This window comes from Maniola jurtina, chromosome 5 (genome assembly GCF_905333055.1).
Source record: "Maniola jurtina chromosome 5, ilManJurt1.1, whole genome shotgun sequence".
Taxonomy (NCBI): domain Eukaryota; kingdom Metazoa; phylum Arthropoda; class Insecta; order Lepidoptera; family Nymphalidae; genus Maniola; species Maniola jurtina.
The window spans coordinates 14,806,001-14,833,396 of NC_060033.1; the positions used below are offsets into that span (position 1 = coordinate 14,806,001).

General features: G+C 37.8%; 1 protein-coding gene across 1 annotated transcript in view; it reads left to right on the forward strand.

The window, feature by feature from the left end:
• The window catches only part of LOC123865067, a 182,737-nt gene that overhangs the window by 145,708 nt on the left and 9,633 nt on the right, over positions 1–27,396 (forward strand). The window contains exons 2-10 of the mRNA XM_045905900.1: positions 1,163–1,523; positions 17,552–18,061; positions 19,206–19,291; positions 19,878–20,052; positions 22,126–22,271; positions 23,016–23,113; positions 25,342–25,517; positions 25,851–25,972; positions 26,545–26,682. Of these exons, the coding sequence (XP_045761856.1) occupies positions 1,484–1,523; positions 17,552–18,061; positions 19,206–19,291; positions 19,878–20,052; positions 22,126–22,271; positions 23,016–23,113; positions 25,342–25,517; positions 25,851–25,972; positions 26,545–26,682 (1,491 nt within the window). The 5' untranslated portion in view covers positions 1,163–1,483. The remainder of the gene's footprint in view (positions 1–1,162; positions 1,524–17,551; positions 18,062–19,205; positions 19,292–19,877; positions 20,053–22,125; positions 22,272–23,015; positions 23,114–25,341; positions 25,518–25,850; positions 25,973–26,544; positions 26,683–27,396) is intronic.

Consider the following 27,396-nt stretch of genomic DNA (forward strand, 5'->3'; position numbering starts at 1 on the left):
GGAACAGCATTCCGAACCAATGGTAGATTATTTTGACGATTCAAAAGCACTTGTAAAAGTTTAATTGAATAAAAATAATTTGAATTTGAATTTGAATGATCTCGCTCTTTAGAGTCTTCGGTGTATTACTATTAGTGAGCTCTTCTCAAGCCTGGGCGCGTTTGGAACCCTCGTAGCTTTAGTTTTAAGTTTACTTTATTAATTACCACCACTATACATTTTACAAATCTTACAATTCTGACCATCAAAAGGTGTACAATAGTACCACTTTTAATAAATGATTTTCAGGAAGACATTAATGGACGTATCTACAGGGGAATTTTATATTTTCACCGCTAGTAGTGAATAAAATTATAAATAAGCATACTGATTTAATCATGTAGAAAAACTTCGACTAAGTATGATATTATGCTTATTCATCAAGCCGCCAGTGTGGAAGAGTTCTTATCGCCTCACGCGTTCAAGTGGCGTGAACGGCGGCACTTGGCAAAAAGGTTAATGGCTGTGTGCTGAATGTGATATTTACTTGGGACTCGGGAATGTATTAAGCTGTATTAAATAGAAGCACCTATTTAAACTATTGTAAGTGAAGTTAAGGGACTATTAGACTGTTATTCTGGGTCTCCAGTGCTAATGTTTGACGGTTCAAAGCTCTAGTACACAATGGCCCAACGTACTCGGCCATTGCACTCAGCCTGGAATCTACAGAGCTTGTAGACTTTAGTTTCAGTTAAATAAGACAGATTTATTTAAACAGTTTCCTAAGTCTGAACAAAGTTAAAGTTCACTCTACAGGGTCAGAGACCGTGTACAGTACCACTTGGTGTATAGTGATCGGTAATTTTTATAATTCCTCTGAACACAACCAAGCCGTTTTACACGCAGAATGCAAATTTCCTCAGAATAACCACCCGAGCAAATTTCACTTGCCGTCTTAATGTGCCTATTTATACAAATATAAAAGGATCTCGGCCCAATTCTGAAACGCTGTTTACAAATTGGCCAACACTTGCCGAAAACTTTGGATCATTGTGAACTGGAGCTTTTAAATTCTGATGTTTGTTTATTGCTATTCTGATCCGAAATGCACCATCAAGCAAATTATTGATACTAAAATTACAAAAACAATAATGTATTAATTACAGCTTTCTTTTTGTTACAGATACTGAAGCCGAAAGAACTTACTGCCAAAACCATAGCAATATAAGTGACATTTTAATAAGTTTTTATAAATTAAAACCATAAGTTTAAAGTTGATTTTAGTAAAAACTAAAAGTGATTAAATTTTACCAGTGTAAATAAATCCTTTTATAGTGTAAGAGTAGACGTAATTAAATCACTCCATGGCTTCCGTTGAAGTGAAAGTGAAGTGAACGGAAAGTGAAAAGGAGTGAAAGTGTTAGTGTCAGCGGATGGTGCGATGTGGTATTGATGTGGTCACCGTTGCGAATGCGGGCGGGCGGCCCCACAGGCCGGCAGGTCAATGACATCGCCGGCAGTGCTTGTGCTGTGTTTGGCACTTGGTGAGTACCCAAAACCTAGTTTAGATATTTGTTTTTTTTATTCATAAATAAGTTAGCTCTTGACAGCAATCTCACCTGGTGGTAAGTGATGATGCTAGTGTAGGATGGAAGCGGGCTTACTTGGTAGGGGTATGGCAGTTTTTATTAAACCCATACCCCTTTGGTTTCTACACGGCATTGTACCGCAACGCTAAACCGCTTGGCGGCACGGTTTCGCCGGAAAGGTGATAACTAGCCATGGCCGAAGCCTCCGTGTGGTTCACTCGCCGTCCGCGCCAGATCAGCAAGCGGGCGAGGCACTCCGGAGATGATATAGTGAGAGTATACCCCTAGTACTCCTCACATAGTATACTAACCACTCGAGGCAAGGTGGTGCTGGTTAAGTGCCGGGTGGGGCTAATGAGCTTTGACCTTAAATTTTAAGATCGGAGGTATAAATTATACTGACTTGTGCAACCCACTTTGCTTTTTATTGGTGGTCAAAGTTTAACCGTAGGTATCCATGACGTAACTTTAACTGCCTGTCATGTCACTGGACTTTAATTCATTAAATTTTCCCTTTCCGCGAAACCTTTGAACCTTTTATAAAACATTTAAGAACAAAAGCAACAAAAATTTAATTTAGTAAGTACACCGCAGTCCCATTTTAATGTTATTTTTGGGCTTTTACTCTAAAATGGTTTTATTGGGAACAAAATTTCATTTGACTCATAATATTTAATTTATTTGCAGCTTTTTGTTTTGGGCAAGGATTATTTTGAAAGTATTGAATAATATTCTTGAAAAATATTAGATGTTATAATGAAATAACCGGAGCATTCTAAGGAATCAGGGTAATGATGTACAATATAAGTATTATCATTCATTATTCATTGTCTGCTTTGGCAAGTAAACATGCTGTTCCTTGTACCTACTTCATATAACTCCTGCTTACCTATATAGGCATTATAAGTTCTACCTATGCATCCCCGTTATGGACTTTAAAACCATCCAATCGATATGCCCCAAACCAGTTTCATTAAAAAGGCAATAATGCAAAGATGGTTTTATTTTTATTTTTTAACGTAACACACCGGGTATCCGCTAGTAATATGATAATGAAGGTACAAGGACCGTGTTGTTTGGAAACTCTTACCAATAACCTATGTCCACCAATGGATGTCTACCTGTACCTACCTGCTTAAAGACGACGACGATTATGAGTGGAATCCCAAAAATCCCTCATTATGTATCTCGAAAATAAAAATACCTCCATCGAAATATCGGCGCCGCGAGGGGAATTCCGAATAAATGACTTGTAAAGCAAATTCGGGATAATCCCGGATATTTCCGCGCCCGTGGATGATTGATGAGTTGGAAAGTATCTGGAAAATATTGACTGTGTATCGAATTTATTTTTACCAACTTAAAAATGAGTGGGTTCGCAGTGTGACGCGTATGTTCCAACCCCCTTAAGGTTTCCCCTATAGGAGAGTATTAAATGCATGCTCTACTGAATACGAGTTTGAAAACTAAGGTAATTTTAGTGTCAGCGGATGGAAGCCTTTTATTAACCCCCGACCCAAAAAGAGGGGTGTTATAAGTTTGACGTGTGTATCTGTGTATCTGTCTGTGGCATCGTAGCTCCTAAACTAATGAACCGATTTTAATTTAGTTTTTTTTTGTTTGAAAGGTGGCTTGATCGAGAGTGTTCTTAGCTATAATCCAAGAAAAACGGTTCAGCCGTTTGAAAGTTATCAGGTCTTTTCTAGTTACTGTAACCTTCACTTGTCGGGGGTTTATAAATTTTTAATTTACACTTGTCTATCTATAGCCTAGCGCTAGGCTGCAATAAGACCTGCTGGCAAATGATGATGCGGCCTAAGTTTGAGCGCTCTTGCCTAGAAGACGCCTGTTTACTTTTGAGTGATGTTGTAGTCACCGTAATTGTGAATGTACGCTGGGTTATTTATCAATCTATCGATTTTGCTATTCAGCCGTGAGACTCGTTGGGTTATGTTGGTGATTTGTGTATGACACATCCATTTCACACAGTCCGTTCATCTAAATATATGACAAGTGTAAATTAAAAATTTATAACACCCCCGACGATCACAAGTATTTGAGTTTTCCAAAACATCATTTTCAAATAAATAATTATGTATTTAGGCAACGTCCATCTTGACAGCTTGACATTTGTCAACTGACATAATATTATGAACCTAACGGTTATATAACCTTCTTTTCTACAAGAAAACTAGAAAAGAGCTGATAACTCTTAAACGGCTGAACCAATTTTTTTAGATTATAGCTAAGAACACTCTCGATCAAGCCACCTTTCAAACAAAAAAAACTAAATTAAAATCGGTTCATTCGTTTAGGCGCTACGATGCCACAGACAGATACACAGATACACAGATACACCGACACACAGATACACAGATACACACGTCAAACTTATAACACCCCTCTTTTTGGGTCGGGGGTTAAAAAGAAAAGCTGACTGACTGACTGGTCTATCATCGCGGAGCTCACTACTGGATGGATAGGGCTGTAATTTGGCGTGCAGATAGCTATTATGACGCAGACATCCACTTATGAAGAATTTCTAAAAATTCAACCCTTAAGGGGGTTACATAGGGGTTTGAAATTTGGTAGTTCATGCAGATGAAGTCCCAAGCAAAAGCTGGTTTGCGAAATCGGGCGCTATCTCATTAGTCATTATATTTATTTACGCTGCGTTATTATATTACTGATGCGCCAAACAGAGGATTAGCTGGCTGGCTGGCTAAAGAGGCTAATCGCGTCGAGCCCGAAGCGGTTACGTGTCACTACGTCGAATCGTTGACACGCTGCGTGACAGCGTGACAGCGGGGAGCATGGGGCCACGAGACTAGCGGAAGCGCGGAGCCACGGGTATTGGCATGTGACAACAACGCTCTGTCTGCATTGTATTCATTATTGCTGAGGGTCATGACCACTTTCTATTAGTCACATGATGAGAAGTTTTGTTATTACAGCAGTAATTTACGTATCTAGGTGCTACGACCGTAGATCCGACTCGTCCACAAACATGAAGGGCGTCGTCTCACTGTATGTATGTATTGTCGGTGTGCTAGTATATTACCGATGCGCCAAACAGAGGATTAGTTGGTTAACTGGTTAAAGAGGCTAATCACGTCGAGCCCGAAGCGGTTACGTGTCACTACGTCGAATCGTTGACACGCTGCGTGACAGCGTGACAGCGGGGAGCATGGGGCCACGGGATCAGCGCGAAGCGCGGAGCCACAGGCGATGTGACAAACACAGGATTTGCTGGTTGGCTGGCTAAAGAAGCTAATCGCGTCGAACCTGAAGCGGTTACGAGTCATTACGTCAAATCATTAACACGCTGCGTGACAGCGTGACAGCGGAGAGCCTGGGGCCACGAGATTAGCAAAAAATGCAAAGCGTCGGGTATGATTAGTGATGTGATAATAGGAATCGCAGAATAACGATACCTATACTCAGTATCGAATGCAATAATTGCAATCACATTTTCCTAGTAAATGTGCTTTATAGAGGAGCCTAGGAACCAATCATGCATAGATCATGTGCGAGCTCATACCACAAGCGCCGCTCTTGTCACCTGTCTTGTCGGATCAGCATGGGTGTAATACAATATGCTTGAAACACTCTTATAACTAGTTAAATATTTATGTACTAGAGGATGCCTGCGACTTCGTCCGCGTGGATTTAGGTTTTTAAAGATCCCGTGGGAACTGTTTGATTTTCCGGGATAAAGTTGCCTATGTCAATCACAGGGACGCAAGCTACCTCGTCACCAAATTTCATACAATCGCGGTTAAGCGGATGGGTTTTAGGCATCCCGTGGGAACTCTTTGATTTTCCGGGATAAAGTAAAGTAGCCTATGTCCGTCCCCGGGATATAAGCTAACCCTGTACGAAATTTCATCAGAATCGGTTAAACTGTTGGGCCGTGAAAAGGTAGCAGACAGACAGACAGACACACTTTCGCATTTATAACATTAGTATGGAATATGGATTTAATGAAACATGTACCTATCATAAGTGTTAAAATAAAACACAAAAATGCTCCTCCTGAAAAGTAGACCTTTTGTAACAGTGTTGTTATTCGTAGGCTACGACGATATAGTTAAAGTGAAGTTATAGTGAAGCGATTATTATCAACCCTTTGTCCCATTCAAAGCGAATATGAACCGGCGTATTCCCGCGGTGATTGACGCTTGCAACGAGGACCTTATTGCAATCACTCGCGCTAATTGACTACGCGATTCATTACTGACTGTTAACTGTACAATCGACACCTTGACTAAATTAGTGGCAATTAATTATTGTCTACCAGACGAAACCCGTGGCTTCGTTTGCGGCATCTATATTATCTACATTCTACACCAATATTGTAAAGGGACTAGAGGATGCCCGCGACTTCGTCCGCGTGGATTTAGTTTTTTATAGATCCCGTGGGAACTGTTTGATTTTCCGGGATAAAAAGTTACCTATTTCGATTACAGGGACACAAGCTACTTCGGTACCAAATTTCATACAAATCGGTTAAGTGGATGGGTCTTTAGGAACTCTTTGATTTTCCGGGATAAAAAGTAGCCTATGTCCGTCTCCGGGATTTAAGCTAACCCTGTACCAAATTTCGTCAGAATCGGTTACACTGTTGGCCCGTGAAAAGGTAGCAGACAGACAGACACACTTTCGCATTTATAATATTAAGTTGTATGGATAAAGGTTGTAAGTTAGTAAGTATTGTAATATTTCATGTACCCAAAATATATATGATGTTCATAATTATATACGGAACCCTAAAACAACAAGGCCTGACTCGCACTTGACCGGTTTTTTAATGATTTTAACAGTCAAAAGCCGATCAAAAATATTCAAATGAACGAATTTCCGAGCAAATAGTCAAGGGTGGTTTTAAATGAGTTCCAATAATCCCTAGCTTATTTCATCGAGTGTGGTAATTCGCAGCACAATTATGTGTAACCACATTGCACAGAGCCTAATGAGTGGATTATTTTGCTATGGTAAATACCAATATTACTTGTATAATATCACACTTGTATGATACCTACCTATTAATACTTCATCAAACGTATCTACTACTTTCATAAATGAATACTAACTTAATAAACGCGAAAGTATGTCTATCTATCTGTCTGTCTGACTGTCTGTAGGCAACCTTTTCGCAACTCACCCTTTTAGCCGGTTGTGGCGTTTGATACTGCCATTCGCTTAACCAATTAGACAGCTATACAGATAGTTTGCATCCTGGAAACAGACAGGCTACTTTTAGCCCAGAAAACTGAAGAATTCCCACGGGATGTTTAAAAACTTGGATTCATTTTATTCATTGATGTACCTATATGATTTTATTATAAGTGTAAATTAAAAATTTATAACACCCTCGACAAGTGAAGGTTAAAGTAACTAGAAAAGAGCTGATAACTTTCAAACGGCTGAACCGATTTTCTTGGATTATAGCTAAGAACACTCTCAATCAAGCCACCTTTCAAACAAAAAACCCTAAATTAAAATCGGTTCAGTAGTTTAGGAGCTACGATGCTACAGATAGAACACAGATACACACGTTAAACTTATAACACCCCTCTTTTTGGGTCGGGGGTGTAATTATAATGTTAAATTAACATCAACAAGATGATGTCGCTGACGCGAGTTATTACCGTTAATTCGCGTAATGTTATTGTAACGCGACTAACGCCGTACGGCATGTGAGCGAAACAGCTTATCAAAATATCAATTTAGACATGAAAACACTAATTAAAACATTTACTTTATGAAATGAAAACCAAGCAGAAATTTTCTAAAATAAAAGACTCGTAAAATCACATACACGAAGAAAAATATTGAAGAAACTTTCATTTAGGTATGTACCTACAGTTTTTGTGAGTATACCCAAGCTTTCTTATGTTATAAGATGCCTAACATTTTTAATTGAGACTTACAGGTATCTCGCGTAATCTTACGCAAACGTTCACGCTACGCAAGCGGTATGCCATGTCTCATACATTACATTTTCGCCGTTAAATAAGTTACATAACTCACATAAATTACAGATGCGTATCCGGGATCGAACCCTCGACCTCCCTAATAGAAAGCCAACGTCTTAACCACCAGGCTATCACAGTTATTATGAAATTCTACTGAGTATTCTGCAGGAGAGATAGACATTTTAAGCAAGCAAGGGTTTTGGTGGGCGTTTCTTCACAACAAAATGCATCATGCCAAGTTTTTTCCTATTTCCCCTGTAAGCAGAACCGAAGGGCTGTTGACAAACAAGCCCTAACCCGATTTTGTTATTCGTATTTTTATTATAACATTAACCGTACCAGCTGCTGCGCTGGCGGACGGCCAAGCGGGATTTTATTGAAATAAGCTTAGAATATATAATTAATTGCCAGCAGGGATAGACCTACAATATTTATTTTATAGTAGCTTATGCCCGTGACTTCGTTCCCGTAGCTATTAGTTTTTAAAATCCCGTGGGAATTCATTGATTTTCCGGGATAAGAAATAGCCAATGTGTTAATCCAGGGTATAATCTATCTCCATTTCGGCCAAATCCGTTCAGTAGTTTTTAGCGTACGAATTTATCTCACTTTTTACACGACTGTCCAAAAAAAAGTTTTCAGCGTTCATGTATGTCTGTATGTGAGTTTCTTTGTTCATCCATAACTTCTAAATGCCCGAACAGTATTGGATGTATGGGGTATCGTTATATGATCCCGAGTGACAAAGGCTTTTTTTTTAAAACAACATGGCAGAGCAGTCGTGTTTTTTTTTAAATTAGGTACTACTTTCTAAAATACAATAAAATTGTATGAGCTTTGCCTATCCTGAGTTTGACACCCTTCATGCGTTACGGGTACAGAACCCTTAAAAATGATTAAAAACTACGTAGTGTTATATCTTGTACAAATAGTACGGAACCCTACGTGTGCGAGTCTGACTCGCACTTGACAGGTTTTTTCGATTCTTTTCCAATATTTTCCAGATTCTAGTATTTTCTACAGTATTGGAATAACGAGTACGTTTCGCTCCATGCATTCTATGAACGTAACACAAAGGACATTGAATAAAAGGAAGCAAAGCAAGCTAACAAATGCGTGTTATTTTTGTAATACAATATTGTTTGAATTTTCATTCGTTAAATAATTTTAAAAATGTCCGACTGGTTAATAGAAATAAAAAGAGACGTGGAATATTTTGAAAAAGGGGGACTATATATATATATTATATAGAGGAGTACTATTTATAAAATGTATTTAATGAATTTCATTAAAAAATAAAACATTAGGTTATCACGGCTCGGCTCATATTTTCAGATTTGTCTTGTGGAACTTTGTTTACGACAGTTTTCTAGACACTCAAACTTTGAGAATTTATGCGCAAAATCGATAAGTAAGAATGGTAGTTTTAAAATCATTTTTGCTATCTTTTGTAGTATTTTCCATAGTATTGGAATAACGAGTTTTTTCGCTCCATGCATCGTATGAACGAGGATAACACAAAGGACTTGGAATAAAAGGAAGCAAGCTAACAAATGCGTGCGATTTTTGTAAAACAATGTTTGAATTTTCATTCATAAAATAATTTTACACGCTTCAAACATGGCCCGGCTGGTTAACAGATATTTATTTTATTTTTTTATTTTATTCCTTTATTTGTAAACAACAGCGGTACAATTATTATAATTTTACATTTTAAACTATATAAAAATAAGGCCAAATGGGTTTACAATATATGAGTATGATTACAGTTAACATAAAAGAGATTATAAATTATAACAGAACTAAGCGAGTGTGTGTGTGTGTGTGTGTGTGTGTGTGTGTGTGTGTGTGTGTGTGTGTGTGTGTGTGTGTGTGTGCGTGTGTGTGTGTGTGTGTGTGTGTGTGTGTGTGTGTGTGTGTGTGTGTGAGTGAGTGTGTGTGCGTTTGAGTGTCTGTGTGCGCGCGCGCATGTGTGTGTGTGTGTGTGGTTATAGATATTAACATAAATATTATAATTCATAAATAGTAGTTTTATAATATCATAAATACATAGTTACATATTATTATTTTTCTGATGCAGTTTAATTATTTCTTTTTTTAATTGTATTTTGGATAGGTGGAAAAGGTCTAAATCTGAATAAGTTTTATTGTAAGTTCGCGCCAGGCGTAGAAGTACGGAGTTTTGGGCGTAGTTTGTATTGGATTTCGGTACGCAAAGTAGCTGAGGTTTACGAGGCCTAAAGGAGCGAGCGTTGAGTGAGAAAGCTGACAGCAGGCTAGGACAGTCAATTTGTCCAGTCAAAATAGCTTGTAGCAACATCATGTCACTTTGGTTCCTTCTAAGTTCCAGTGAGTCAATTTTGTAATGCGAACAGGCTTCTTTATAACTGCTAAATTTTTTGAATTCTTTAAACGCCAGGTACTTAAGAAATTGTTTTTGTATTGATTCTAGTCTTTGAGTATGTATAATGTAATACGGTGACCAAATGTTGCACCCATATTCGAGAATACTACGAACATATGCAAAATATAGGGTTTTTATACATTCAATATTACTGAAAGTACGTGTTACGCGTTTAATGAAACCTAGTTGTTTGTAGGCTCTATCCGCTATGACTTCGACATGCTCATTCATCGATAGTTTAGCGTCAATTTTAATACCCAGGTCTCGGACGGTTTTGACTTTAGCTATGTTTACATCGTTTATATGATAGTCGAAGGATATAGAGCTAGTTTTACGAGAAAGAGTTATGTGGTGACATTTTTTAACGTTAACGATATAAAAAAACATTTACATTTTTTGAAAAAAAGAATACTCTCTGGCGCAGTGGTGAGCGTTAAATGGAAATCATCGGATTCATTTCCCGTTACGTACTTACCTACAATTTCCATAGAGAAATGGCAGTAAGACGCACCGCACAGCCGTACATCGCCCGCGTTCACCCGCACCAGAAGAGCGTGGGCTGTGCGGGTGTGCGATGCGTCCACATCCCGGTTGCCATCTCAACCTGTCTATCACTATATGTATCTATGTATTATCCGTCACTCTACGCCTCTAGCGGAGGCTGGTTAGTATAAAATGTACCTATAGCAGGCGGATTTTTGTGTTGCAATGCTGCCTGACTCGACCCGCCTGGTGGACGCTGAGGCGCCGTGCTATTATTGTCATCGCTCGCGCGGTGATGCGATGTGAAACTGGTCGCGCGATAAGAAATTGTGTGTCCTATTTTGGAGCGATGCGATCACGGCCCGTAGAGCTGAGCAGCGTGCGCACATTGTGGTCCCCGCGTTCCCCACGTGGTCGCGCGGTAAGACATTCAGTACAGATCAGTAGGTATGTTTGAGCGATGATCGTCCGTACGTCGATGGTTGCGCGACGAATACTAGACAATATGAACACATCGCATGATCGCGCGATCTTCAATAGAACATTCAGTAGAACACAGTTTGTTTGAACTTACGGACACGCGATCATTTTCATCAGGCTATGGGCGACGTGAAATCAAAGAAAATTAGCCGTTTCATAGCCTACCTAGCGTCAAATGTTAACATTCGTTGCCTGCCAGTGACATCGAAGCCTCGACGTTTTGTCACAAGTTCCCTATTGTCGTAAAATGTGACATAGTTCAACGAGCCGCGAATTATATACTATCTCTATGGCCGCGAATCTGAACTCGTAACGGGCGAGACATTTATCTGTAGGAGCCTTGGTAGGAACAGATAAATGTCGCAAAATGACAAGCATAAAACTGTCGCGTCATGACAGCTCAATAAGATATCTCCAAGGGATGCGCCTTAATAATAAATAAATAATTTATTCCAACCGCATCTCTACGTAATGCTATGTCATTCACGTCACCATCCCTATCATGCTGCCGCCCAAGCGTAATCAATGCGACAAAGCTACTTAGCAGTTTCCACATCGCGACAAACCATTACGGAAAATGCCAGAAATCTTTGTTGCAGCAATCGCTCTCGAGCTATTATATTACAAAACTAGCTGATGCCCGCAGCTTCGCCCGCGTGGATTGGTCAGATCCCCTGCAGCATCAGGATTGAGGAGTTGGACTCCAAATTTTTTATGAAACAATGTCGCAAAGTTCCTCTATCGATTAAAAAAGAAATGACGCAAATCGGTTCAGAAATCTCGGAGATTTCGGTGTACATAGTTAGAAAATACAACTCCCTTTTTAAAAGTGGGTTAAAAAAGTAGCCTATTTTACGCCCTGATCAATCCTCTACTTGCCTGTGAAAGTCCCGTCAAAATCGGTTCAGCCGTTCCAAAGATTAGCCTTTTCAAACAGACAGACAGACAGACAGACAGACAGACAGACAAAAATTTTAAAAACGTGTGATTCAGTTATGGTATCGTTCAAATAACCATATGAGCTTAATATGAGGTAGTTATTTCGAAATTACAGACAGACACTCCAATTTTATTTATTAGTATAGATAATTACACTAGAGTATAATGTCCGGCCATTGCCACCTCAGCTTCGCAACCCGCTTTGTCGGATTCTTCAGTTCTCCTACCGATCTCCTCATCTTTGATTTGATCACATACCTAGAGACTCTCGAAGCATAGCTCAATGAATTACATGAATTCACTGCCTGATAACTTCTTATTTGCTGCTTGACTCCATATTATTTTTTATTTTTATTTATTTAGTAATAGACTTAATTTAAAGAGAAACATTTTTCACCATTTTTTATAGACCAAAGCACAAGATAAAAAACAGACTGGTGTTTGGAATTTTGCAGCCCAAATAGACCGTAGTCTGTGCTAGGGCTGACAAAAAGAAAAAAAGATTAATTTATTTTATGATTTTACGATTAAAAAAGCCGATTTATTTTATAATTTTACGAGTTAAGCCTATATTTCCATTTTTTACAAACAAAAGAATAAAAAAAATAAAAAAGAATAAAATGCATATGCAGTCATTATTATAATTGCTGCACGAAAATATAATAGGTTAAGGAAAATAAGGTTTACGTGCAGCACCAATTCAGTTATCGGTTTTGGTTTAACTTAAACTTCAAAATATATCAACCTATTATTCATTTTTACCAACGGTTTATAGAGTAGTATAGAGGTAAAATACTCTGAATCTCAGACTAGTAATCAATAGTCTGAGGTTCAGACTAGTAATCAGGTAGGTACTTATTATTAATTTTGTGTGAAACACCTAAATAATACAAAACGCGAAATGAATGCTAAGCATACCTCTTTCTCCTATTTTCTTTCAAACAACTCACTATTCTTTATTTTTCCATAAAAACAACTGAAACAACAATCCTAAAAAAGAAAACTAACTGAAGGAAACCAGTATTTATCACGACACTACAAAATCTCGCGGCGAGACCTCCGAGCGTCGCCTCGGGTGATAATTTATTCACCGCGCGTTTGCATCTCTGAGTCATTCGTGTCATCGGGTATGTTCACACTGTGGGGAAAAAAGCGGAAAATCGTTACCATCATAGGCCATAATTATGTTAGAATATGTCACCACGGCGCATCAGTAGCAACTTTACATTAGTTTTTTGTCTACACCCTTTACGACAAAATCGTACCCGAGCCAAGAGTGTCCCATTAGCTAAACCACTTAGCTAAACCAGGGATTTCCTATCCCTATTATTAATAGCGAATTAATCTTTTTTTTTTTCACAAAAGCAATTGAAACTACCTGAAAAGAAAATCAAAGGAAGGGTGGAAGGTGAAGGAAAGTGACCACGACACTACAAAATGTTGCAGCGCGGGAGATAATGTAATCACCGCGCGTTTGCGTCTCTGAGTCATTCGTGTCATCGGGTATTTTCACACTGAGGGGGGCAAAGCGGAAAAAGGCCCTTATCGTGAGGCTGTGGCGACCGACCACTGTAAGTTGGTTAGACCGCGTTTTGGTCGTCGCGCAACTGTTTGTTGTGTGACGACGGTAAATCGCGGCGGGCAAATTCCAAGAATGCCACCTGCATATCGCAGCTGCGAGCGCACCTGCTAAACACACCTGCGCGCAGCCGGTAAGAACCGGTATTTACTGGCTTTTGCGTAAACAAGTACGGTGGACGGGGAAAGACTATAAAAAGGCTTTCCCCAGATTCCCAGTGTTCAGTGCGTTTCATCAGTCTACTTTGACACTCGTTGCGTCCCCTTCGTGGACGACTCGCGATAATGAATAGAACGCATTCTGTTCCATGTAAATAATTAGTTAGCATTGTAAATACAACTTTAGTGTAAATTTTCTTATTGTGTATTATATAATGTGGGTAACAATAAACCAGTGTACATAACTTTGGGTGTATCATTTAACACCAGCGGAGTCATATATATTATACCCCACAAGGCCATAGTCTGACGACGATAATGAAACTGAAGTTTAAAGACACTAATTGTCTCTATAGTCTATACCAGACGTTTATAGTAAAAAATCTGTGTCATCACTAGAAAATAGATGTTTAAACCGCTGCCGGTGGTGAAGCCTCGGGCGCTAATTTATTCATTAAGCGCTTTTACAGACAGCGCGGAGTTATTCGTGTCATTAGGATAGCACTCAGTTGAGATAGAGTAGCGGGGAGATACAAAACAGTTTAATAACCCATAGAACTTACCTTTGATTATAGTTTTTCCTACAAAGATTTGTAGGAAAAAAAATACTCGTTACTGATGACGTAATTTGATGCAGTTTTTCATGTCACACGTATATCATACAGTTACGATTGAAAAGAAATAAATAACATACATTGTTGGCAACTTTCTTCTAATCAATATTTTGCTCATTTGAATACTCACTTAGCTTTCATAATCCATGTCATCACTAGAAAATAGACAGAAAACAGCTCACGGCGGCGAAGCTTTGGGCGCTAATTTATTCATTACACGCTTTGGTAGAAAGCGCCGGGTTATTCGTGGCATCGGGATAACAAACAGTGACGATAGAGGAGTGGGAAGATACAAAACAGTTTAATAAGCTCCAGTACTCACCTTTGAATAAAGTTACCTGTTTTTGTAGGAAAAAATATTCTTACTGATGACGCATTTTAATGTAGTTCTTCATGTCATCAGGACATCATACAATTACGATTGAAAAGAGTTAAATGAATTACTGCTAACTCTCTCCCGGTCAATGTTGTACTCATTGGAATACACATTAGTCTTCATGTTATCATAACTAAAACAGCAACAAACAAAATAAAACTAAATTAAAATCGGTTCATTCGTTTAGGAGCTACGATGCCACAGACAAATACACAGATACACACGTTAAACTTATAATACCCCTCTTTTTGGGTCGGGGGTTAAAAATCCATGTCATCACTACAAAATAAGCGTAAAAACCGCTCGCGGCGGCGAAGCCTCGGGCGCTAATTTATTCATTGCGCGCTTTGACAGGAAGCGGCGAGTTATTCGTGCCATCGGGATAACATACAGTGGCGATAGAGGAGCGGGGAGCTGATACAAAAAAGCTTAAGAAGCCACAGAACTCGCCTTTGGATAAAGTAACCTGTAAATAACAAAGCGATGAATCAAATATTTTTGGACACTCGCTTTTCACGTTTCATGTCGCTGTTTTTTTTTTTCAAAATTTAATTATATAGATATCTGCTTCTTTGTAGCGGTAATAGGTTTCTCTAACTGTATTAAATTTCAACGTAACAGCTCTTAAATATAGTTTATTTTTACACAGACAAACAGACAGACCGACAGACAACGGACTGGAAGAAACTAGGGTTCCTTATTTACTACGGAATCCTAAAGCGTTTGGCCATACTTTAAAAAATAATTCTACTACCTAATTTGAATTTAAACCACACTATGTTTTTGGCAAGATAGATCCTTGATTATAGAACAGAGCCACCCCTACAAGATAAATAGTATTTTGGTTTTTAGGTTATTTATAGTACGTCTTGTTTTTCATGACTCTAATATAACATAATATTTGATAGGTAAAAGAAAATCCCTTCAGAAAAATTCAATTTGCAAAGCTCTCGTTTGCTTCCGTTTCCCGCTGTCACATAAAAAAGTCCTTTCATTAGATAACATCCTTTTAACATCCTGACCTCACACATCCGTTGAGATAATTTATTATGACGCAATTTTGTTATTTTCGCGCCCGATGGGACGTGTGGAGAATAAAATATTATGAGCAAAATAAACAAGTACTTTGGTAGGAGTACTTATAAGAAAATATTGTACTGTTCGTCATGTCTGTCTGTCCGTCACTTCACTTCTGTCCGAACTCTAAGGCATGCTTCGTAACCTCACGATTTTTTCACCTTCAAATTTATTTAACTGCTTAAGACGCACATAAATTAGAAAATTTTGATGTGCGTGCCCCGAAATCGAACCCGCTTGTACCCAAGGCCGACCTCTTTACCACTAGGCTAACACTGCTTCTTTTAATTTATGAAATCTTAATAACAAGGACTGAAGTACGACCGTAAAACCAAGTAGTAGAAGTAAGTACCATTTTATCAATAAAATGTAACAAAAACTATGGAGGATTTTATCGTGTACGCGTCACGTCGTCCATAAATGTTCCCCTAAAGGTCTCGCTGTAAATTAACCTTAAGAGCTTTCTTTCTGTAGCAAACTGAGTTTGCGCTGACTACGCTCTTTGTTGCCAAGCGAAAAATGTATTATAATGGCGTCAAAATTGGTTCAATGTCAAGTAACCATCAAGGTACCAAGATTGTGCAATTTTGGAGGTAGGTACTGTCAGATAAATAGACTATTATACGGTACGGAACACTAAGCTATGTAACCCGACTTTACCTATGGAAATGTTGCATATTTATGAAACTATTTGAAGCAGTTTTACTATCATTCCTCTATTCCATAGCAAGCCTCCATCGACGCGTTTGTTCCAAATAGTTTCGATACTCGACGGAATTTCCTGACGGAATATTAAACATCTGAAACTTTAATTTGTAGTGAAGCGCTTTGCATTCCTATGCAATGGTGTAACTGTAATGTGTGTGGAGTGCGTGTGTGAGTGTGTGGAAAAAAATTTAAATTAGTTTCAATTTTCAAAGTAAGGTGACTATACCAAGTGGGGTATAGTATGAAAGGGCTGTACTTGTACATTCTAAAACAGATTTTTATTTATTTTAACATTTTTTTGATTTATCGTGCAAAATGTTGGAAAAATACCCGAGTACGGAACCCTTGGTGCGCGAGTCTGACTCGCACTTGGCCGGTTTTTTGTGATGTAACCACAAATTTACTGTTTTTGGATTTTTTCCCTTTACTTGTACAACAAACAACAAACATGAAACATGAAATTTGGCAGATACAGGTAGGTAGCTCTTATAAGCTACCTACCTGTATCTGCCAAATTTCATGTTTCTAGGTCAACGGGCAGTACCCTATAAGTTTTCTTGAGAGACATGATAGACGGACAGACAGACAGACAGACAGACAAGAGTGATCCTATAAGGGTTCCGTTTTTCCTTTTGAGGTTGTTTTTCCCTTCTAAAAATCCAGCTAAGGTCGCTTAATTCTCTATCAAAATGTTGCCTATTTGCAGAACATGTAAACGCTGCTCTGACGTCACATATCCATTGCTTGTTAAATAAAACAATGGGATGCAATAGCTATGTAACAAAATCGTAGCACGAACAATTGAAATAAAACAATACGATTTTCGGTTGAAATTTTAAATACCGTTGTTCCATGTTCGTTACAAATTTTCGGCCTATCCGAATATGCAAAAATATTTTCTATTTGCACTTCCCGTTCTGTATTTTCTATACAAAATCCGCTTTTGACCTCGTGTCAAATTTGTATTCTATTAAATCTGGGTTAATTTAATACAAGGTAATTCAAGAATAAAAATGCAAACGTTTTATTTAGTATCAACAATCAACAAACAGAATTCATAATTTTTTTGACAATTCTATATGAAAATTATTACTAACAAAGAAATTGTATTTAGGAATAAATAAAATTAATGTTAAGTATGCATTTCGTAAGTTTAAGGATTAAAAATATGTTTCTTCTTGTTTCAGTTTGTTCCACTATCGGCGTAGTCTCGAAGCAAACAGCTGATCATGATAACAAGCATAAAAGTATGCGAAACATAATGGAACCAATACATGGTTTAGTTAAAGAAGTCAATAACAAAAATCTGAAAATGAAATCGAGGACCAATGTATATAAACATAGCGTAAATAATGTAAATAATGTAAAATATGAATCAAATAGCTACGGAGCAAGAGAGAGAGTGATTGTTGACAACGTTAGAAAATATGACGAAATTTATACAGAGGACGAAGATTTTTTAGACAAAAATGTAAATAAAAATAGTGATTACGTGGAGAGATTACGAAATAGCAATAAAAACAGTTTTTTAGCAGATTTTATACCTAAGAAGAGGGTGAAAAGAAACGATAATAAACACATCAAATGTAAAAGTTTTACTTTTGATAAAGATAAATCGTATATTTCGCATCCTCATCTCGGAGATAAAGAGGATGTTAATTATTCGAGTAATACGTATTGTACAACAGTCATAAGTGGTAAGTAATTAATTTTATTTATTCATTAACGACTAAGTAATTTATATCACTTGCTTTAACGGTGAAAGAAAACATCATGCGGAAATCTGCGTACCTGGGAGTTCTCTGTAATGTTCTAAAAAATATGAAGTGTGCCAATCCGCACTTGGCCAACGTGGTGGGCTATGGCCTAAACCCTTTCCGAGAAGAGACCGAGTGTACCGGCGATGGGTGATGGATGGATGGGCGAATTGAGATGAGGATGATGACTTTTTAAAAGCTATAGTCCTTGAATCTCTTGGTTCTACCTCTGTCTTCAGACACCAAGCTCAACTCAGGTTCATTCAAAAATTGGTGGCCGAACTCAATATAATTGTATACACTAAAGAGCGGTTACGCAGTCATGCGATTGAGTCCGTGAAAATACGGGTATAAAAACTCGGACCAAACTTGGATATTGCTTACGCACTAATCCAGTCTTTGATCCAAATCCAAGCTATTCAGTGGACAACTTTGCCATATCTACGTCATACATCCGATTTGAATACTAGACACATCCGAGATACTCTCACGGATGACGGAAGTCGGAGCAGTGCGTAAGCTACCATACGAATAGTTCTATGACCACTTCGGAAAATTCTTTCATGGATTCGGATCGGACGGAGTGCGTAATCGTCCTAATTCGATGAATAGTGCAATGACAAAAACGTAGTTGGGTTGCTTAGGCAAAGGGAAAGACGTTCAGGTATAACTAAAGCATCGAAAGACCTGGAAGCCCTAGGAAGTGCTGTATAATGTACCTACAGCAGTGCAGGGCACTAGATGAACAGGTGATGTCAATCGAGTTGCAGCGAGCGCTGGATTCAGGCGGCGCAAGACCGTGACGGGTGAAAATCTAGCAAGAGAGCGATGGACAGTGGCAGCTTTTTGTGCCAGAAACCAAGATCTTCTTTTAGGTCACTGAGCCAGCATAGGGAAATGGTACTTTTTGACGTGACAACGTCTTATAATTCGATACAGCCGGCTGCACGCACGAAAAAACATGACTCATGCGAGGTAACGCCGCGATCGGCCTTTGTTGTCACGTTCAACTATCGTCAGTAAACCGACTTTACAGACAATCAATTTTTAGCTAGACCTCTTTTAACTTGACCAATGTTTCCAGGTGCAGATAATCAAGTAGTCCAGCTCACATTCGTTGACATGTTCCACATAGAGTACCATCCAGAATGTATTTATGATTATTTAGAAGTAAGTATTAATATCAATATCATCACCCCCTCCTATAAGTAATGGAAATAAAATGTTCATATCATTTCAAGCTGCACAGATGAGAGACCGTGTCATTTATTGTCCGTGGAGGACAAAATCCCTCATCTTTTACTATAGTGGTTCGCCGTAGTAGCTATTAGTCCATCATATACAATAAACGAGGCAGTTCTTAGTGTCCCACTTTTAAACCCCGACCCAAAAAGAGGGGTGTTATAAGTTTGACGTGTGTATCTGTGTATCTGTCTGTGGCATCGTAGCTCCTAAACTAACAAACCGATTTTAATTTAGTTTTTTTTTTTTGTTTGAAAGGTGGCTTGATCGAGAGTGTTCTTAGCTATAATCCAAAAAAAATCGGTTCAGCCGTTTGAAAGTTATCAGCTCTTTTCTAGTTACTGTAACCTTCACTTGTCGGGGGTGTTATAAATTTTTAATTTACACTTTTTATAATCATCCGTGAATTTATAGTCCTTCGTCTGCGCAAGCGCAAGATTGACTTTTGTATAGGTGTGGAATACCCTGTTGGCATCCACTAGTTTTTAATTGTTATTGCATTTATTTTTGGTAGATCCGTGATGGTGACAAAGGTTACTTCAACCTCCTGGACAAACTGTGTGGAGAGACGTTTCCGCGCCAGATCACCACGTCGGGCCCGCACGCCTGGCTGAAGTTTTATTCAGATGACACCATAGAGTACGAAGGCTTCCGGATACAGATTGCTTTTTTAAACGTACCCAATAGTGGTAAGTTCTTTACATTTTTCCAAAGCTGTAGAATGAACATGGCGCATCACACTAATATTATAAAGGTGAAAGTTTGTATGTGTGTGTGTGTGTGTGTGTGTGTATGTTTGTTACTCCTTCACGCTAAAACTACTGGACGGATTGGGCTGAAATTTAGAATGGAGATAGATTATACTCTGGATTAGCACATAGGCTACTTTTTATCCCGGAAAATCAAAGAGTTCCCACGGGATTTTTAAAAAATCTACATCCACGCGAACGAAGTCGCGGGCATCAGCTAGTAGACTATAATTATTTTTGGATTGCACCCTTTTGATAGTTGCAAGTTGCAACACAGAAATTACTTAGGCCTCATTCGCACGAGCGTTAAGAAAGCGTTGCTTTAGAACCCGGCGTCGCGCTGACAATACAAAGTGCGCGTTAAAAAAGCGTTGACGTGTAAACAGATACTTGGGAATGCATTTGTTTTATTTGAACGCTTATTTTAACGGACGTTAAAAAAGCTCTCGTGCGAATGAGGCTTTATCGTTTTAGTTTAACCTGCTCACCAAATAAAAAGCAAAGGGGGTGGCATAATTTTACCAAAAGTTGACATAATGTTGTATTTATATCAAATTTTGGTGAAAAAAAAAAACAATTGAACTTGTGCAACCGAAAGTAACTTTTCTTTTGATGGTCTTTAGTTTTAACTATAACTAACTGCCTGTGGTGTACCTAACTAATATAGTAAGACTAGGGTTGAGAAGGTGAACATCCTTTGACCTCGTTTGTTGCAAGAAAATTATTTACTAAATTATAGCACTAAATCTAGAAGAACAGTATTTGTGCTTAAGAACTAAGTGAGTAATCTGGTTTTTGATAAAAAATAGGTAACATTAGGAATTTAATACGGTTAGTACTCACATTTAAAACCCGGAACAGAGAATCCGCTTAGCAATTGCATCATTATAATGCAAGGAAGGAAACGAAAAGGATTCAAAAAAAGATGAATGGGTATAGAAATATTTGGAGAGCGTACATTTGCGCATAAAACCTTGAAAAAAGTTATTTCATCTTAAAGCCGGCAGTAACTTTTATGTTTATTTGTTGCTAAAAACATGTCCTCTAGCTACTAATTAGAGAAAGTTTATGAAGTCCGGTGTTTGTGCAGATTATGTAAACCATGAACGTATTAATATTTCATTACTTAGGGCCAGAGATGTAGGTAATGTATGAAAATTTATTCGTTGCATTTTTAATAAGTTGCGTTAAAGCATTTAACCTTTTGAAGTATCAAGTAAATACAGTTTTTTCTCGAAACTCTTGCATCCTTTTTGAATTCCATAAAATATGTAAATGAAATAGTGGAAATTCCAGAATTAAAATGTCATCGTTAAGTTTTAAAGAATAGATTAAAAGCTTATTGAGATTAAAAGAAAAACAACTTTAATGGTTACTTTGAACCAGGGTTGTTGCGGATGCAAAAATTAGAAGCGGATGCGGATTTCAGGATTTTTAAAGATATTTCAATTTTAAGTAACTAGGTAGGTGCATAAATAAAAGAAAATCGATTTCATTTTGACATGTTTTATTTAATAAAATATGAACAAAATAAAAACAATTTGTAGTCGTAATTATGTAGAGCCTATTAAGAGAAAAAACTTTGTTCAATAATTAAATTAAAAAATAGCAAAATGGCAGCCTTCTCAGCCTCCAACCTGTTTATAAGTGTATCCTTTACTAACTCAGCTGCACTAAATGGTTAGCTCCACTAAACAGTTAGCTCTACTAAATACTTAGCTCCACTAAATACTTAGCTCCATTAATTGGTTAGCACCACTAAATGATTAGCTCCACTAAAACATGCACGAGGAACGCGCCTCTCTGGTCCCTCCCACTTTCATTACAAGTCGTTACTTGTTGCAAATATGAATCCGCATCCGTAAAAGCCCCGCATTAATTGATGCGGATGCGGATGTCTGTATGTTCCGCATTGCGCATGATGTGAATATCGTAACACCCCTACTTTGAACCTAGGATATCAGTCCTTCCGACCATAGAGCAATCGGGACTTTGAATTGTCTTTTGTTTCAGTTCGCATCCCCGACTCCTGTTACAAGTCTTTCAAAGGAAAGCACGGAAGGATAGAATCGGACGACATGGACAAAGACTGCATAGAGAAGTCTGCAAATCAAGCGCTAGACTTCTTGTGGAGGATTGATGTGCCAGAGGGACATAAGGTATTTTTTTTGTAAAGAATATTAGCCATGCTAATCATGACTAATACTCCCCTTTACCCTCCAATTAAGCGTAAAGTATGTGCCAGGAGTGCGTACGACAATTAGTGCAACGGGTGGGGTTTGAACCGCCGACCTTTCGGAATTCAGTCCGCTCCTCAACCGTTGAGCTATCGAGGCTTAGGTATTTACACCTATTGTTCGCGACAGGTCGAAAGGACCTTCAGCTTTTTAACCCCCGACCCAAAAAGAGGGGTGTTATAAGTTTGACGTTTGTATCTGTGTATCTGTCTGAGGCATTGTAGCTCCTAAACGAATGAACCGATTTTAATTTAGTTTTTTTTTGTTTGAAAGGTAGCTTGATCGAGAGTGTTTTTTTTTAAAATTCAATGATTCATTCAATAAAATGTGGGTACAATATGTTGAGATAATGTCTGATTATACGTTTTACCACTATAACTGGTGTTTGAATATTATCTTAAATTCAATTAAATTAAATACAAATAAAAGTCAAGACTAAAATATTGAGTAAAGAAGCTAAGTGTTCTTAGCTATAATCGAAGAAAATCGGTTCAGCCGTTTGAAAGTTATCAGCTCTTTTTACTCTTTTCAATATTATAAGAATTCTACATTTTGGGCCTGAAGGATAAAAAGCATTCTACGACAAAAGCAGCTCATAGGAATCTATCAAAAGTATGTAGGTAATTATTTAAAGGATTTTTGAATCAATGTTGGCCCTTTTTTCAGATCTACCTCAACTTCACCTCGTACTCGGTAGGGCAGCCTAACGAGTGCGAAGAAAATTTCGTTCAAGTTTTCGGTAGCGTATTGGAGTTTGATGAAAAGTAAGTTATTTTACGATATCTTTAGTATTTGGCTTGGTTTCGCTTAGTATTAATAGACACCACGAAATTCATAATTAATACAGAAATAGTGAAAAAAGCGTTAGTGGCCGCGCCTTTATATCTATTGTAAAAATATTTTTGAAGCAAAGCTCGCGGCGTTGTGCACTCGGCTGCCGAAAAATATTATCTCCATCACAACTTCCCTGTCTTAGACACGTTCTATCCACGCTATAAAACATAAATTCCTTACATTATTTTTAATTTAAAATGTAATAATATATACTTCCACTGAAAATTGCTTGCACCGAAAAATTTGTAGAAGCTTCGCTTGTGGTGTCGAGCGTCCCTCGACACCACACCACCCATTTTTTATTTGCATAGCGTTAGTTTAATTTATGTTGCGTTGGATACTAAAAATATGTACTTTTAAATTATTTCTATACTAGCTAATCTACTCGGCTTCGCTTGAAATTTCAGTCGTTTCTTAATGGGGTTATATAATCGTACAAAGAGCCTACATACATACAAAATCTTAAGTTGATGAACCCAGTGGCGTAAGGTTGTACTTACGTCGATAGCTTTGATAAGCCCAATCAGTCAGTTTTACCTTTAGATGTATGAAAAATAGGAGTTGCTATAAATCGACACATACCATTTCTATTACCCTATTTGGAATTCTGTGGAGTGACCAAAGACCCATAATCACTACTAGGTACCTATATTATTATAGATGCGAAAATATGTTTGTTTGTTGATTTATCGTTCAATCACGTCGCAAGCGCAACTGAGCAACGAACGAATCGACGTGTTTTTTTTTGCACGGATACAGTTAAAGACCTAGAGAATTATAAAAGCTACTTTTTATACCAGAAAATCAAAAAGTTCCCACGGGATACTTGAAAACTTAAATTCACGCGGACAGAGTCGTGGGCATCAATGAGTAAATTAATAACAAAGTTGTAAATTTTTCTCACGTAGATACATATAATTCTCCACGCATTCTCTGTTCTATAAACAAATTTTATTTACCTTTGCTAACTCAAATAACGCGGCAATATTGAATAAAACTTCCTGAAGCCATTCGAAAAATATTTTCCCTTCGCCCTTTTGAATTCGATAATAATAAGGGACTGCAATATACCACGACAGGACAATGGAAACTCTGATAAGAAAAATAAACTTTACAGAGTCGTATGAATGAAATAATGTAGTTAAACATAGCATGGGGCATTATTCCAATAAGGGTAAAAAACTTTTTACAGCCAAAGTTTTTTATTGTACTAAAAAAGACTGAAGCTTATTCGTGAAAACAAAATCTATACTCATAAAAATAAATACAAAAGTGTGTTTGTTTGTTGGTTGTTGATTAGTTCATTGTATCATTTATTCATTCGCCTATAAACATTGTAATAAAATAAAATCAATCTATATAAGTCTATATATAAAAAAATTGGCACTCAGTGGGGGCTTGCGACAGAAGTGAAAACGAAAGTCGTTATTTTTTTGGATTTTCAAATAAATTGTACCTAATATCAAAAGTTTAAACTTTATCTGTAAATTAAAATCAAAGATTTTACAACTGTTGGCACTCCGAGCACCGTTATTGTTATTGCATGGTTCTTCTAGGTAGGAATGGCATTCAATCCAGTGGTAAATTCTTTTGATTCAAAAGCACTTATAAAAGAAATTTGAATCTATAAATTCATTATATCATAGAGATCTAAAGAGATGCTGTTAGAGATCGCTTCAAAGCGATAAAGCCGCCAATTGTATTTCTATTGTCTTGTTTATTGTTTTACTTGTACCTATGTCTTTCTTTTTTTACATTGGTCTAGAATAAAGCATATTTCATTTAATTTTATTCTATTCTATTCATATCGGTGACGCGACCTTGAAATTTTTAACCATTCCAAAATCGCCCAACGCGCCTAGATTACACATTAAAAAGATGCGATTAAATTAAATAAATAAATAAATAATATTTTATTTCAGACCTCTTGGTCTGTATAAGGTCCATGTACAAAGTTAGTGTGTTTGTAACAATAATTCCTTATAATTATGTTAGTAAAGTTAGTATAAAGTAACCTACCGTGGCAACTCTAGTTGCCAGGTGGCCACAGCTAAGCACCCAATGTTTAATTATTGGGCAATCTCTCCTATCCCTTATTGCGCCCAGAATGCCCTTGTGACGGCTACGAAGGCGCTATATTAATATCCTTTGTTAACAGATTGGTCCACTACTGTGGTTCCGTAGCCAACCCGGTGATGACCAAAGACTCGGGCAAGGATGGCGATGAAGACCAGAGCAACGTGATGCACGTGCGGTTATACGCCGCGAGGAACGGGGTTGTCAAGATAAACGCCACTTTCACCGCCTTTAGGACACTCAACCCTAATAATAATGGTAAGCGCTAACGACGAAGCAAAGTTAGTATAGGACTCTCTCTATTGAGGACCTGTAGATGATGGACACGGGGTGGTCCGTCGTTCACAGAGTAGTCCTCGGGTTGGTTGAAAAATGCAATTTCGCTTGTTTAACACTAGTGTTTAAATCAAGATAGGGGTTTCTTCAAGGGACCATACAGATACTTCTACTACTAGTTATACTAGTCTCATATTCGTATCCGGGTTGTCCGAATGGTCCTTAAACAAGCTCCTATCTTGACTATGAATTCCAGTGTAAATGTCGATATTTCGACGCAGTTTCAAATAATTCAAAAACAAAACATGTCTGTAGAGAAATGCGATGAGACCACGGAATTTGACTGCGAAGACAACACCTGCATCGCCAGCGCTCTGAAGTGCGACAACTACGCCAACTGCAGGCTCAAGGCGGACGAGGAGCCGGACAAATGTGTGGTAATACTCTTGGCCTGACATCTATAGACCGCACTTTGACTTTGCTCAGACTTAAGACACCGTTAAAACGAGACAGCGCTATACCGCTGGCATAAATCTGTCTCGTTTTAACTGAAGCTAAGTCAAAGTGCGCTCTATAGATTTCAACCTTATTCTGTTACTAACATCCAGGTTTCCCTTAAGAGTGTCTCCGTGATAGATAAAAGTCGAATGTCTAAAACAGCCTCCAATGATGTAGCTATATTTATTTTTAATCTGTTGAGGGTTTTCTACGAAAAATTATTTTGATATCACTCAATGAAGCAGCAATGTAGAATCACCCCACTGATTAACCGACTCCTACACGGGATTTATTGTGACAAATCATAAAAGATACAAGTGGACCTTAACGAGTTTAATTTACCCAGTCACATTGCATTAGACTGCATCGCTAATTTGATTAAAGAAACCGATTAAGTGCGAGTCCGTAGAACCTAGTATAAGTAAGATCGAAGTAATTTTGTAATAGTTTCTTTTTCTAGGAGGTACAGAACCCCAGAAACATTAGTACTTAACACAATTTTTTATTCCAGCACAAAACAGAGTCCATGATCCACCAAACGCACATCAAGGTGATCCTGATCATCTTCTGTTTGATCCTGTCCGGCATGAGCTTCGTCTTCTTCTTCAAGTGCATCAGGAAGCTATACCAGGACCACAAGATTATCAAGGTAACTACATATTTTAAGCTAAATTAAACAGGTATTCAGTTTTGAGTCAACGTACTACAGCAAATACCAAAATTTCAGGTTTGTAACTCATTCCGGCTACTAGCTAAAGACCTGTAACACGCGGCCAGACAGACAGATAGACAGACGCACAACATTGGGCTCCATTTTTACAATTTGGGTATTTCAATCATTCTTTATTTGTATAAGTGGGTGTATGAACATTCAGATGTTACATATTACAATCTTAGTATCGTGTAAGGTTATTTTTAAAAATTGATTTGAGTTGTCAAAAATAATATAAAATTATTAATTTATCTAATGCAGGTAGTTTGATAAAATCGATATTTCGCTCATTCGATGTCATACAATCTGTTGCTAGGAGGCTGTTGCTAACTTGCATAAATACGGGTGTTTCGAAGGTTTTAGTTCAGTCTCCTTCTGAGATTCGGCGCGATATCGCATATTTTCGGTATTTGGATTGTGAACTAGATAATTAAATGTTGTGATAGCAATCACGCTCTAATTAAATTATTTATTTTGGCATTAGTTTGTTTAGATTAAGACTCTCGGATAACCTTTACACATTGAACTAGTGTTTTTTGTGTTGGTTTTGAGAGGACATTCCAATAATTCGATAAAAATATTTAAATAATACCTGCTTTTCTGAGTGACGCCAATAATCGCCACAAATAGGTATAAAATTATGACGTGCAA